The sequence below is a fragment of the Centroberyx gerrardi genome, chromosome 5, assembly GCF_048128805.1.
Source record: "Centroberyx gerrardi isolate f3 chromosome 5, fCenGer3.hap1.cur.20231027, whole genome shotgun sequence".
Lineage (NCBI taxonomy): Eukaryota > Metazoa > Chordata > Actinopteri > Beryciformes > Berycidae > Centroberyx > Centroberyx gerrardi.
The window spans coordinates 24,596,486-24,611,200 of NC_136001.1; the positions used below are offsets into that span (position 1 = coordinate 24,596,486).

General features: G+C 42.0%; 2 protein-coding genes across 4 annotated transcripts in view; both read left to right on the forward strand.

Moving 5' to 3' along the window:
* LOC139907941 (phosphatidate phosphatase LPIN2) overlaps nt 1–14,715 on the forward strand; it is a 114,278-nt gene that overhangs the window by 58,199 nt on the left and 41,364 nt on the right. The window lies entirely within an intron of this gene.
* Nucleotides 1–14,715, forward strand: part of chchd6b (coiled-coil-helix-coiled-coil-helix domain containing 6b) — a 59,146-nt gene that overhangs the window by 32,256 nt on the left and 12,175 nt on the right. For both annotated transcript variants that reach the window (XM_071894481.2, XM_078283707.1), the window contains 2 exons: nt 79–149; nt 10,680–10,815. In XM_071894481.2, the coding sequence (XP_071750582.2) occupies nt 79–149; nt 10,680–10,815 (207 nt within the window). The remainder of the gene's footprint in view (nt 1–78; nt 150–10,679; nt 10,816–14,715) is intronic.

Here is a 14,715-nt window from a genome sequence, read left to right on the forward strand (position 1 = left end):
TTCTCTGTCTCTTTCTCTCTCTCTCTCTCTCTCTCTCTCTCTCACACTCTCTCTCTCTCTCTCTCTCTCTCTCTGCAGAACCTTGACAACTACAAGCAGACAACTGAACAGTACAACCAGGCAGCTACCAAGGCTGAGGCTCACATCCGGTAAATACTGTGAATAAGCCTTACGGCAACATTTTCAGTGCTGGAAAGAACCTTTCAGAACACTCATTATATTGTTGCTCGCAATTGCCTCCTCAGCCCAATTATGTCCGTATTATATGAGCCTATTTTAGATGACTCCCAATGCGTCAGGGCAAGGTGACTTGTGTGTGGTTGAATTTGGTGGATACACTCGTAAATAATCTCCAAATAAATCTCCCGCTAGTCTGTTGAGAAGCCTATAAAGAGGACAGTACACTACCTGTCATCTACAAGTCAGTATCACCCACTCCAGCCCTAAAGCTTTGGGATCTTTCTTTCTTTCTTTCTTTTGTTCTTTCTTCCTCTCTTTCTTTCTTTCTTTCTTTCTTTGTCTCTCCTTATCTGTAAATTACCCTTTTATTTGTAAGCCATGGCCAAGAATGAGGGGAAATGTGTGAAAGAGTGTAATTTTCTGTGGTTTCATTCCACTGTTATTAATTCCTGTGCTCAGAAAGACAGCTTGAATTGTGTAAAGCTGATTAGCTGGTGTGGGATACGCATTCTCTGTTGTGAATAGAATTGACATGAGCACTACATCTGGTGTATGGTTTTGTACAAAAATGCAGAGTTCATGTGGCATATTGGGAATATTAAACAGTCCACTTTCCACTCTTTCCAATGAGTATTATAATTTTGACATTAACATCTTTTGTGTTCTTTTTTTATAACCTTACACTACACCTCTTGCTATTCCACCTCAGAGATACAAAATGTCACTGGTAGTTGAGTGCTGTAGCAACCACCAGGCTGGCAATCATGGCAGTAAATTGGCTACCAACAGACTTGGCATTTTGGAGGGAGAGTTTTGTCCGGTAAAGAGCAGCCGCAATCATCAGGTAGGAAAATGGAAACAGCAGGATTTTGCAAGGAGCGGAAGTTGTCCTTTGGGATGGCAGAGTTCAGAACTCACCTGCTGTCAAAACCAGGTCAGTTTGATTCGAAACTGGATTGCCACCACACTGGCACTGCCGGTGTCTGTGGGCGCTGCCAATTTAGGCCCCTCCATAACACCCATTCTAACCCCTCTTTGGAAGGAGAGAGAGCTCAGTGAATCCAATTTAGTCAGAAAGCCATTCATTTTCCCTTTTCCCATGTGCACGGTGAATGATTATCGCTAAACCGATGAAAGCTGGCTAATTAATTCAGCTCGTTTTCCGACTGTGTTATTTTCACCTGCTCCATCCTCACCTTTTGGATTTCAGCGTTTTCATCAACCCGTTAAGCCTTTCCTTCCCTACCCCCCACCCCCTCTCTCTCTTTCTCTCTTGCGCTCATGTCCTGCTGTACACCCTTAAAACTTGAATTCTCTCACTTTAAATATATTTCTACATAATGTGCTGATAACCAGTGAGGATAGCGATGTTTTCCCCATGTATTTTCCCCAGTCTGCAGTGTTAAATGTATCTAAGTCTCATGTGGCACTCAAGATCTGCCAGAAAAAAGAAAAAAAAATCAGAAAAATGAGAGAGCCCTCCCTGCAGAACAGCACTGTAATTTAATTAGTAAGTGTTTAATTAATTAACGTTTTAAAAATGGTCGCCAGGCCCTCGTTTGAGTACACTTGTTCTGTTCTGAAAGTTGAGCCGCGGTTGTGAAATAATTAATTGTTGATACAGCAAGTGTTCCTTTCCTCCTCCTCTTTCCTTGCAGTTTGTTATATATACAGACCACACACCTGTATTTGATTAGTTTGAGACCTTTCCATTGGATAATGAAGGCAGAGTAAATTTGTGGTTGAAGTCATTTAATGGTTTGTTGATGTGATCCCGGCGCAGGGGCGTGATTGGATTCTCAACGAACTCTCTACAATATCATTGTAATCTGCATACATCTATTATTTCCTAACAAGGTGAGAATGCTAGTTTGGTTTCTGTGTGCGCGTGCGTGTGTGTATGGAGGTGTGTGCACATGCCTGTGTGTGCGTGCGTGTGCAGATCTAAATTAGCTAGTAGTGCTTTGCTACATGGAAAAGTAGCAAAACAGCCATAATAGACTTCAAGAGACAAAGACCGTCAGGGAGAGCAAAACAATGCACTTGGACCTGCTAATGTAAGTTAAATAATGTCATCAACTGTGACATTAATTTCCATTTTAGCATCTTTTTGTCCTAGAAGTCACTTAATAGATGTTTTATTGTTATTATTAGTAGCTGTAGTAGTGGTAGTAACAACAGTAGTAGTAGTATGGAGCTAATGGACCCGGGGCATAATGATGTCAGCCCTCTGGTTTGACATAATTTGGTCGTCCCACCCATCCCACAGCCCAACATCCCAGCATCTCTGAACTGGCAATGGTTAAAGTTGGTGTTTGGACCCTTTGCCATCCTTGCACTGTATGATGGGTAATGACCTCATCCACGAGGCTGCCATCTTCATGCACCTGGTCCACTGGGTTGAATGGCATCCAATTCAGGCCCAAATTTTTGTGTAACTTATTACATTAACAAAAAATTCCAATTTTCCATTGCTGCATTGAAGAGGTTAGAAGATTATTTCAGCATGAGTTCACTGAAGGAGGAGCATTTTGTCCGGCCACAGTGTGTTGCTCATTATTTTTCAGTGCCTCTGCTGTGGTTTATACACACACACACACACACTCACACACTCACATACACACACACACACAAAGACACACAAACTTCCACCCTTTTCCCTCTCTCTATCTCTGCCACACTACAGGCACACTTTGTATTCAGGCAGCCATGTGCTCATCATGTTCTGTCAGTATTTGGGCAGTGTTTCATTGTGCCGTGGTCACGCTGTCATTTCACACTACACTGACCACCCAGTAATTATTCTATTTACCCACTACTGAAGGGAGGGGAAGCAGTGGAGGGCCTGCAGCACAGCCCAACACTTTAACTAGCTACTGTATGTCTCTTTCTCTGTCTTTGTCACAGATTCTGTCCCTGTCCCCAATTCTGCCTCTAAATCTGTCTTTTTCCTTTCTCACTTGCTATTTTTATCATATTCCCTCTGTGTTCTCTCTATCCATTGCTCTACCTTTTTCTGTCTTTGCCTCTGCTCCTTTTTCTCACTGTGTTTGACTGTTTCTACCTTTGTTTTCTTTCTTTTCTGTTTTTTTGTCATCCGATTCAAGCTCTTTCTTTTCCTCTCCCCTTTTCTCTCTTTTCCTGGTTTTGTGAAAAATGCTTTCTTTTTTTGCCACATCCTTTCCTCTCTTGAGGCTGTATGTACTGTATTGGTTGTATTGGTTATGTTGCATCCTGTATGTCCTGAGAGAGATATGCAGGCCAAACCATTGTCTGATAAAGATAGACTTTTTACATTGTAATTTTTTGCCTTGTCCGCCAGCACTGGGGTTTTGAATTTGATACAAAAAACGATGGGCAGCCGGTGTAGGAGGGGAATGACATGGGAGAGTTTGGTGAGGTTGAAGACGAGGTGGGAAGCAGCTTTCTGGATGAGTTGTAGAGGCTGGAGGGAGAGTTTCTGGGACACCAGCTCTAGATCTTCTCCAACCTTCTCTGGTTAGTCCCACTGTGGCTGCAATTTCTTTACCCTGTACCTAGCCATGATTCCAGGACCAGACACATTAAAATCATTTCAGAGAGGCCTGAGTCCTTTTTTAAGTAGGATGCCTCTTTGTTTTCATGGATAATTTTCTGTACAAAACTCATGAATGAACACAGTCTGGAAGGATACTTTGTGAACACCAGGGCAACGGGATGAAAGCTCAAAACCCCCTGGGATGTTTCCTTCTTTCAGTTTTCCTACGTAGGCCATGTCAGTCTTCAAAACATTTTCCTCCAGTGGAGACATAGTGAGTGTTAAAATGTTATCTATTGCCATTTGCTGCTTGCCTTGCCCAAGTACATGAGGCATTTCAGAGGAGTTCATCCATTAGCTTTGCCTTGGGGCATCAAGCTACAAATATTCTCCAAAAACACCTCAGCTAAGAGACCCATAACATTGCAGCTTAGCTTACCTTAAGATCTGAAAAATCCATTAATCCTCTTAAAAAACCTTTTTACCCTCAAAGTGTTAGCAAAGACAGATCCTAAGTGAACCTCAGGTGTATGTCTGTGCTATAATTCACCATGAAGTAACTGCTGACAGTTTGTAGTTAGAACCCCACTTTGTTATATCTGCTTTAAATGTGTCTACTCATTCCTGTGTGTATGCGTGTGTAGCATGTTCAATTAGTGAGGCGGGCTTGTAGCTTACTGTACTCCAGGATCTCTGTGTCTTCCAAAGAAGTAAAAGCCTAGCCATTACCAGAGACAGGATCTGTCTGCGCTGTGGTCAAACAAAGATTCACCATTAAGAGAGAGAGCTACAGTCACTTGCACAGTGTCCCTCTGCCTCTCTGATTCCCTCACCGAGTCTAGAGTACATATAGGCTACATACACACTGCAGCTATATACTGTTGTCCCTCCTCATTGGAGTGCTCAATCCTGCAAGGTTCACACACAGTTCGATTATTAAGGAGAGTGACAACCGCATTCTGCAACCGCACTCACTACCTGAAAAATTCAGGTAATGACTACCAAATTTGAGTGCGGATGCTATTAATCTGCATAGTATGTATCAGAAGTGCACTGGATAAGTGGTTGTTAAGTGATGTAAGGTGCGGCGCTACTCAGGTTATATAACGTTCCCTCTTCGTTCATTTGAGGAAATGATGGATGGCAGAGGATTGCTGTGGTTGGAACGGGAGACAACATTGATATGAAGTGTATGGGCGGAGGAGAGAATACAAAAAAAGCAAAGCGGTACCAAAAAAAACCAGAGGGTGTTTGAAATCTTACGGATAAATTGATGCCTCTGGTTACTGGTTTTGCTGGTGTCAAGTAAATTGAAAACACAGATGGTAGCCACCATATCGGTCTGAAGTAACTATGGTTACTATGGTTACAGACATTATTTACAGCCATCGCGAGTTCGGAGGACTGGAGCGACTCCCGTTACCTGTACATACACAGTCTAGTCATTTTTACTCTGCTCTGCTTCAGTGTGCACCATACATACGCACATTCAATCTCATATATAAATTCAGTTGTCATTACCAAATTCTGGCAGTGTGTACGTAGGAACACTATTTGTTTTTTCTCTCTCTCTTTCTCTAATGCGTACACACAGAAACACAGCCGTGCACAAGAATACAAATACACACACGGGTCAAATTTACTGGTCTGTACAGTTAGGCAAGTGTGGAGTTGGACAAGTCTTGCTCCCAGTTTTGCTCATCACTCCATCCACAAATCCAACTTCATCTCAGCACTGGCTTATACTTTTCTTTTTTTTCACCTCTGCATTAAACAGCACATTTTCTTTGGGCCATAGCCTTTATTATGTGTAAAACATACATTGGTACAGGAACATAAAGTATCAACAGCTTCTGTAGTGATATAATTGCATATTGGCATAAATGGTACAAGGACACCAGGACAATAGACCGTACCTATCACTCTGCATGCATTCAGCCAGGTATGCTATAGGTTGCTATGGTTTGTATGCAATACAGCGTCCACCATGAGAGGCTTAAGTGAGCGAGTAATGTGGTAACAGTATATTATATTGTGCAGAATAATTTGCTCACCCAGTGAAATTGCATTACTCTTTTTCCCTGTGCGGATGTGAAAGCAACACTGTTTCAGAGGAAAAGTTAAGTTGTAAAAAAAAAACAAAAAAAAAAACATACCTCACAAATTAAATGACACAGAACTGGAATTGAAATTGTTGTCGATAAAGAGGCTAGCGATGGAGGTTGATAGCAGTCCAACGCTCCAAAGAGCATGTCTCACCCCATGTCGCTCGCGATTCGAGTGAGCCGTCCGACCGCAAGTTCTCCTGATTGAAAAGTTATCAGCGCTGAGATGTCACACGCAAACACACGTGCACATGCGCACCTTATCTTGTTCCCGCATGTCACCTGTTTTAATGAAACACTCTCCTTATCCCCTCCCATCTCTCTCTCCCCATATTCCCACTAAGGGAGTTCGGTGGGGATCAATCAGCCAGGCTAACAGAGTGTGAATTGTTCTCCTACACTCCTATCTCCCCTCAGCACTCCACCTGTCAGCGTATGAAGATACGGGCGGAGCTCTGTCTGTCTTCAGTCCACGGCTTGTAGTTGTTTTTGATTGCTATTCCCTTTTGAGACAGAGACAGACTTTGTAAAGTGTTTCCAGGGAGTTGAGATTAAACTTTGTGAAGTTTTTTGGGGTGTTGTCATATTGTCACATTGTTTTTGTGAGCTCAGGATTATGCTTGCTGCATAAGTTTAATGGTGGGATAAGTTATTATTATAATGACTACCAGAATAATCATAGCTACTGAGTTATGTCAGTGTTCAGACAGCGTTGCGTTAGCCTTATGGACAAAATTTGTCGTTCTGATTTTATGTGATTCTGCAAGTAAGATTTCCACAAGCTAAAATATAATGTCACGAATGTTATCCTTATGGCAGTATCATAAAAGCTTTATAAAGCCTCTAACAATACAAGAGACATGCTCTGTCATTTCCTTTGATCTCACCCCAGCCATGACATCTTTGATCCTCTCTTCTCTTCCCCTCCACTCAGCGTAATATTAAAAATCAGAAGTACGCTGCCAGGGCTGCTGGTTTAGAGGAACCCAAATCCTTGTCATCATACATTAATAACCTTTCACACACCACACACACACACAAACACAAACACCCACCAACTTACACACAGAGAGAATAATAAAATGCTACGCCCTTATGATCTTTCCCTTTTCTTCTTATTGCTTTATTCCCCAATGTCAGGCTTTGCAGTGGCGCAGAACTCAAGCTTTCTTCATAAAAACCACACGCTGCCAAGGTGAGACAAAAAATAATGAGAAACTTTAGCGATTTGAGCCTAATCTCTCTCCCTTGACATGGCACTTATTTATGCAAAGCGTCACAGGCAGAAAGCAATTGGAGTGTTGTTTTGGCTCTTTTGCCTACAGAAGTTAGCTATCAAACTAGCTGGGGCGGCTAATGTTTTTCTAATAAGAGCTCACCTTTAATTTCAGTCAAACGAGGCAGTTGGTGCAGATTAGCAGAGGCAATTTTCTGCTTCAGATTCCATTATTAAAACACTCCTGCTATCAGAAAATTTCTCTTGTTGAATAGAGAGAAGAAAGAGTTTTTCTTTTCTTTTTTTTTTTTTTTTACTTGGGCTTGGATTAATGCCTTGGGGCTATTGTTGCTGTTATCTCTTAGTCCCTAGGGAGTAATTCACAATGGCCACCAACTGTCGAAGTGCGAAATCTGACATTAACCAGTGATATAATTTTAATCACGTGATTGAAACTGTTGGCAACAGATTTTAAGCTGGCTAATACAACACAATAGCGTTTTGATTTTTCAGTGCAGCTTTCTATATTCTCTGTACTCAAGGACTTACCTTGACGAATCCCATCCTTTCTCACATGGACTGAGAGTAATTCAGCCCCAAATCCCATATACATGAAGTGTGAATATAGTAGGGCTATCAAGCACTGGATTCTGTTTAATAATCACTGAAACCCACAGCTCAGATGAGTGGGTCTGATTTGCTCCTACTCAATGAAACCATTAGTCCATTCTATCAGTAGCAGCCAGTGAATCACAGAGGCCTTGATGGCACCTTGTCACTGGACTAACTCCCACATAGTTGCACAGAATGACTGTTAGCCAAACATCATATGGAGAGCGCTAATATTCAACTGGCATCCCGAGCGCCAAGTGCACGTCACGCCATGCGATGTGGCAAAGGGAAAATGGGGATTGGGATGGTTGCCATGGGTTACTGTTTGTCCATGCAAGCTGCGACGGTTATTTGTCATCATTCCATACGTCACTGTCGCTCCCTCCCTCTCTCTCTCTCTCGGGTTGCATTCACTTCTCTTTTCATGAATATTCTCTCCGCCAGTGATTTATTTAATCCTGTCGCTCTATCCTCCGCTGCACACACAAGCACGTGCACACACACACACACACACACACACACACACACACAGACTACAGACTCTCTACACAATAAACATACCAGTACAGAGAAATTCTCCATGTGTACAGTTTATCTCATGCACACACACATGCAGTGCATTTACAAAACATGTTTCACACACACACACACACACACACACGCACGCATGCACACACACACACACACACACACACACACATACACACACAAATAGATTGTGTCTATTAGTGCATGCAGGGACTACTGAGCTCATTCATATGTGAAGGATGCATGATTCTGTAATTGCTTTGAGGGGCAGCCCAATGTGTTTGTGTGTGTGTGTATGTGTGTGTGCGTGTGTGTGTGCATGCGTAGGTACGTGCATGTGTGTGTGTGAATGTCAAGCGGTCAGTTTCCCAGAATAGATAGGCATGGCCCATCATGTCAAATGCGGCCATGCGTCTCCTTATCAAATTGAACACTAATTCTCTCTCTCTTTCTCTCTCACACACACACGCACACACACACACACACGCACACACACAGACACACACACACACATTAGCCTTACTATTAACAAGCTGGCAGCAAGACTTAATGTAAAACCATTCCTTAATGCAATCACTTCAATGTAAAACCATTCCTTAATGCAATCACTTCTACAGATACTTGGAGAATCTACAGTAGTGTTGTATACAGCCTGAGAAATGACTGAGATAACATGATGATCTTCATTCATTATTCATTTATTCAATCAGACGAGTAGCTACTTCTTAATGAGAATTTTACTGGACAATATGTGTGCATATGAGAGGTTATACAAGATGCAATTTATGTGTGCCTTTGTGTGTCTCTGTCTTTGTTTCTGTGTGTGTGTGCGTGTGTGTGTGTGTGTGCGCGCGCATGTGCATATCCCTATCCTCCCAATAGCGAGTTCTGTCACAACAGCAGGTAAATTACCACAAGCAACGGAGCACTCAAGGATTACCCTCATGTAGGATTAGCATTCACTACCTGTATGTGTGTGTATTTGTGTGTTTGTGTGTATGTGCGTGTGTGTGATTGTGTGCTTGTGTCTACACGCATGTATTGTACGTGTGAAGAAGATAAAAAGAAAAGAGAAAGTTTGACGTTGACTCCTAAGCTGCTTTGTCAATGCATAATTCATCTCTCTCCATGGGCTGCACCTTGAAGCCTTTGAAAGTATCTTAGCCTCTCCAACTGCAACTATATAAACAAAACAAACCCCGAACAATCTCAAGTACTTTTTCCCTTTTACTCTACACAATGTTTCCTGACACAAACCAGATATTGTTACTGCTGTTGTAACTGTTGTTTTAACTAAGCCTAACTTAGGAAGTCAGTATTATTTATACACCTGTACAAAGTCTCTGTGGCTTGATTTCACACCACCAGCTCTAATCCAATTTTTTGCAACTCTGTGCCACAGATCTGATGTTTTCATTGATATTTTAGTACGACAATTAGGGTTGCAACAAACAATTACTTTGATAATCAATTATTCTGATAATAATTATTCTTGAGAAGAAGAAACAAACAGTGGAGATCATCATCTGTGATAGAAACTGAAACTAAGGTTATCTTTACTGCTGCTGCCAACATTAGCTTGGAATAATAGTGAGAGCCCTGCAATGTTTTGTCTAAAGATTAAGGATGTTTTCTTAACATGTCATAATAAATATTTTGCATCTAAAGTTATCTCATGCAGCGAGCACCGAAACTAATGTTAAACAGATTTACACTTACTGTGAAGGTGGTCTGCCATGTTCCGATGTTTTGTTTTCAAATCCAAGAGCGTCTCTGTGAAGCCAGCCAGAGAGAAAGGACAAGACCACAAGTAAAGCGTTTCGCCTTCAAAATCAAGGTGTGAAATCTGTCACTTTTGGTACCGGAGCTCTAATTATATAGCCTTTAGGAAAAGGTGTGCAATAGCTTTGGATTCAAATGTTCTTTGTCATTGTGGAAAAACAACTTTTTTTTTTGCAAATCCTTACATGTACTCTTACACTTCATTTTGGAACTGTATTACTTAAAAAAATGTTGCAACGTATGTTTAATTAGAAAATTTTGTCGATCATGTTCCTACTTTTACTACTATTCCGACACTTTTCTTTTGTCTTTGATTTGAAGGCTTGTCAAAGGCTCGTCCTTAGAACTGCTGTGTACATTGGTAATTTTCAAAATACAAACAAACCGTAAGAGAAGAAGTAGGCTTGAGTGTCTGAGAAAGAATCGACAGTTGGAAATACTAATCAATGATTTCTTTTATTGCCGAATGGTTGCAGCCCGAATGGCAGTAACACCCGGTGAAAGATCGACCCTTGTTTAGATAGGGGACTTCTCGGCTTGGTAGTCCCTTGTCCATCCATATTCCATGGATCCATTTCAGATGAGGAGACAAATGTTGTTACTGCGAAAGAGACTCTGCTGAAATAGAATTTGAGCACGTAACTAAAGAAATTCTGTTTAAGTTGACAGTGCAGATCCTTTCCTTTAGCTGTGTTATTATCACACTGACCCCGCTCTCCCCCCCTCTGTTTCCACCCAGGCCCCGGCACACTGCATCAGTCTGCACTGAGCTGCAGGCCCAGGTGCTCCAGTGCTACAGAGAAAACCCACAGCAGACCCTGCACTGCTCCGGCCTGGCCAAACAGTACATGACCTGCATCCAGCAAGCTAAGAAGGTAGGCAAGGGCAGCGTGCGTGAGCGTGGGAGAGAAAAGACTTTGTGTGTGTCCCCGTTAGCTGGTGTGTTTATTTGAATAGGATATTTGTGTGAAAGTGTGTGTACGTGGGTGTATGAGTCACTTGTAATATGTGTGAATGTACTTTTGTATGATAGGTGGCATTTGAGCACCACGCTTCTCCACTTTCAATCAGTTCCCCACTCCCACTGGTTTGTTTGCCTTCGTCGCTCCTCTCTCCGACCCCTTGAGTAATCATACTTGGCCAGAGAGTACTTGGAGTAGCTTCGCCTCCTTCAGAACTACATTTCTCGATTGCTTCTAATCTGATTTAAGAGAGTAAAGAAGAATAGACAACGTACTCGACAATTGCACTGATAATGGGGGGGGGAAAGGAAAAACAGGCAAACAGTCCTTTCCGGGATTTTCCCTTTGCTGAAGTAAATTTTGCACCAAATCAGTTAACTTGTGAGAATTGTAATCCGCTTGTTGGTTACTATGACACTTCAAATGGGAACCTAAATCAATGGGACATGCTTGATGGGCTTATTTCTAAGTCGCCAACTGTGCACTGTGTTTTGGAACATTTTGATAGGAAGATTACACTGTTATTAGTGCAGTAAAATCAGTTTTGGCATTCAGTGCTTTGAAATGCATTCTGCTTTCTGCTGATGCTTTTGCAAAAAGCCTTTAGACCCTGCGTTTATCTACAAAGTGCTTATTTTACCCAATTTCTCCATCAAAAAACAATAATGAATGGGGCAATTTGCACATTATTATCGTGACAAAATGCACTGATATGGCTCCAAAGTAGATAAAAGGCGCAAAACAACAATTGGTGAATTTGGCAGTTTAAACGGTCGATAAAAGCAAGGCAAAGGCTCACAATAAAAGCAATCAGTCTTTTTAAGCTGGTTCAAAAGATCCATTTGCCAGTGGGATGGTGCTCTTTGTAAAAAAAAAACAACCTGTGTATATGTGTGTATGCGTGGGTGCGTGAGTCATTTTTGTGTTTGTGAGCATTTGTTGTATAAATTCAAGTGTCTGAGTTTTTATTTTTGTAAGAATAGACTAGTGAAGAGTAGTGGAGAGCGGAGGCAAGCTGTTTTCTCTTTTCTTTGTACAACATGCAGCACTTGTTTAATTCAGATTCAATCAGGCATATCCTTGACAGAGCCAGAGAGAATGAGAGCCAGAGAAAGAAAGAGAGGGAGAAAACATCGGGGAGGCAGAAAAGAGAGCGAGTAAGAGGAGCAAAGGAACGAAAAAGAAGCCTTCGGTTTCTATCGAACGTATCACCGCCCCACCCGTCCCTCTCTGAGCACCGGAGTGTGGAGGAGTGTTTCTGCTGAAAACTTGGCTGCTGTGCTGGGTGGCTGTTTGCCAGCCAGAAAAGGCTTGGAACCTCCACTGTCCTCTGAAGAGCAAGAGCAAAGTCTTTCTTACCTCCCAAACAGGTAGAAGAAGGAGATTTGACTGATGCTGATGAATGAGGTCCGGTCCCGATCAGACAGTAGTCCAGAACACAAACGTTTCAGTGCTCTATGCTTTGGAGGGAGATTAAGAATTAGTGTTATCGATTTCTTTGTCTGGCACCGCAGGCCACAACTGATCAATGGCCCTGAACTGTAATGACTTGTTAAAAATCCAAGCGTTTCTCGGCCAGAAATAATTTTGTAAGAGTGGTGGCATTTTATTTATTTATTTTTTTTCAAATGGTTGCTATCTAGCTTTGGAAGCAAACTCTTGATCTGAAACATTTTATCGCTGGAATCTTTTCTATCTAACCTTTCTTTATTGGGCTAATCTGACAGAGATGAAATCTTCCTTTTCGAGAGTGACCTGCGCCACTCTCTTGAAGACTGTTGGATTTTCGAGTTGACCTTTGAGACTTCTGAAGAGCGCTCTATCCCGAGCTCAAACTTAAAAAGGCACATGAATGTTTGTAGACTTAAGATTTGAAGGTGCAAATTTGAAAGGCTTCATATTTCAATGTATTAAACTACCGTCCTCCAATAAAAAATAAAACCCTCCCTTTCCCTTCATTTCTCTCCTATCCACCAATCTTGTCCATTACATGCTCATCCTTGGATCTCCACGCTGCTGTCACTGTTCATCCATCTCTTCTCCTCCACTTCCCTCCCTCCCTCCATCCATCCCTCTCCCCATATTAAAGCCCCTTCCACCGCCCATCACTGCACACTTTGTCACATTAGCCAGTGCATTAGCTTCGATCTGCACTGCTGGCCATGGAGCTCTGTCAGGCCTTGGCTAGGCTAGGCTAACATGTCAGGTGCTCTACCTCTCATGGTCACCCAGAGGTGCTCTGCTTGCATGCTTGCATATCCACAGAGCCACTGCTTTCTTTGTTGGACCCACAAATTCCTAGAAAGGCCCCTTTCAGAAACCTAGACATTTCACACATATTTAGTCAAGCAACAATGCGCTTCTATTGTTAATCCAGCGAGTGAACTTTAGTAGCCTACTCTAATATTCTACTGTAGTTTCAGAGCTAAAACCTCTCTCCCTGTGATTCTGTCAGCCTCTATTTTAAAACCTCTAGCTGTTGGGATAATTGCATCCATATTACACTACGGTCTCATGCTTCATTTGGAGCATCTTTAACGCCAGCGGCATGGATTGGACGGGGTCGTGTATGGAGCACAAAGAGAAGGATGTTGGCATCAGTGAAAATAGCGGAGGAATGACGAAGCTATGGAGGGTTAAGATAGATACATGGTTAAGCAAAGGAGTGCAGATCTAGTCAGTTGTTGTAGTCTAAACCTTCTATACCTTTTGAAAAATGTAGCACCCACAGCTAAAAAACAGATTGACGTGCAAGTATAACTCAGTATACCATTGGATATATTAGCTATTTTAAGACTGTTGTCACCTTTTCAGGATACGATCATTTGAATTTCTGGGAATATTGAGTAACAAACCCTGAGTTACAACTCACTTGCCAAAATGGATATAATATAGCATATTGGAGTGACACTCAAACGACTGGGGGAGGGCTGAAAAGGGAAGGGAGGCGAGTGGAGCTGCCCCTGGAGGTTTCCGATCAGTCAGCCTTAATGAAAAGGAATGAGTGGGCAGTCCCAGGACCCCTCCGGACACGCAGGCAGCTGTCCAGTCTGCCTGTCTATAAATGGATCTGACAGGGCCAGCAGCTTGGCAGAGTACAGGACTTGGATGAGAGTTTAAGTAGGAAAAGTTTCAGTATTGCCGCAGGTGGTTGAGGGTGGACAGGGAGCAATCTGCAGTGCAGATTTAGTCATGGGAGAGCATTGGATCATGTTTCATTATAAAATATAACATTATGTAACCCCTGAAGGACACATTTGTTAAAGTTATGACTGTTAATAAAGGAGATTTTACCTTTTGCTGAACAAGGTGTTCATCTGCTTGTTCCACAGGTGGTACAAAAGGTTTGATCATTTTTGTCAAGTAGATAATTATATTCGTCCATCATATCAGCTCATATTTTATCTTTATTACAAGTTACAGTATATGGCTATTAAATGCCAATGTCATTAGATTAGCAAAGGGTTCACATACTTTCCCTTGGTGATTTTGAAAAGTCCACCTCTCTGCTACACTAAAGGACGGCAACGCATCAGCATCTAAAAATGTATTTGAAGTGTACGCTACAGAGGGGAAAGAGGTCAGCTTTGTTCAAACTAACAAGCAAAATAAATTGGTTGGTCACAGGCAGATAAAATAACTAGTGAGTTAGAGAAGAGACACAACATTTGGACGCAGTCATTTCTCTGCTTTGTGCAACAGTGACATGACCGCTCGACAGGCAGCGAAGCTTTTAGCTTTGTGAAAACCTTCTCCCGACAGCTTAAAAGCTCTGTTCTTTTGTTATCTGAATGTGTTTGTAAGGATTTTCTA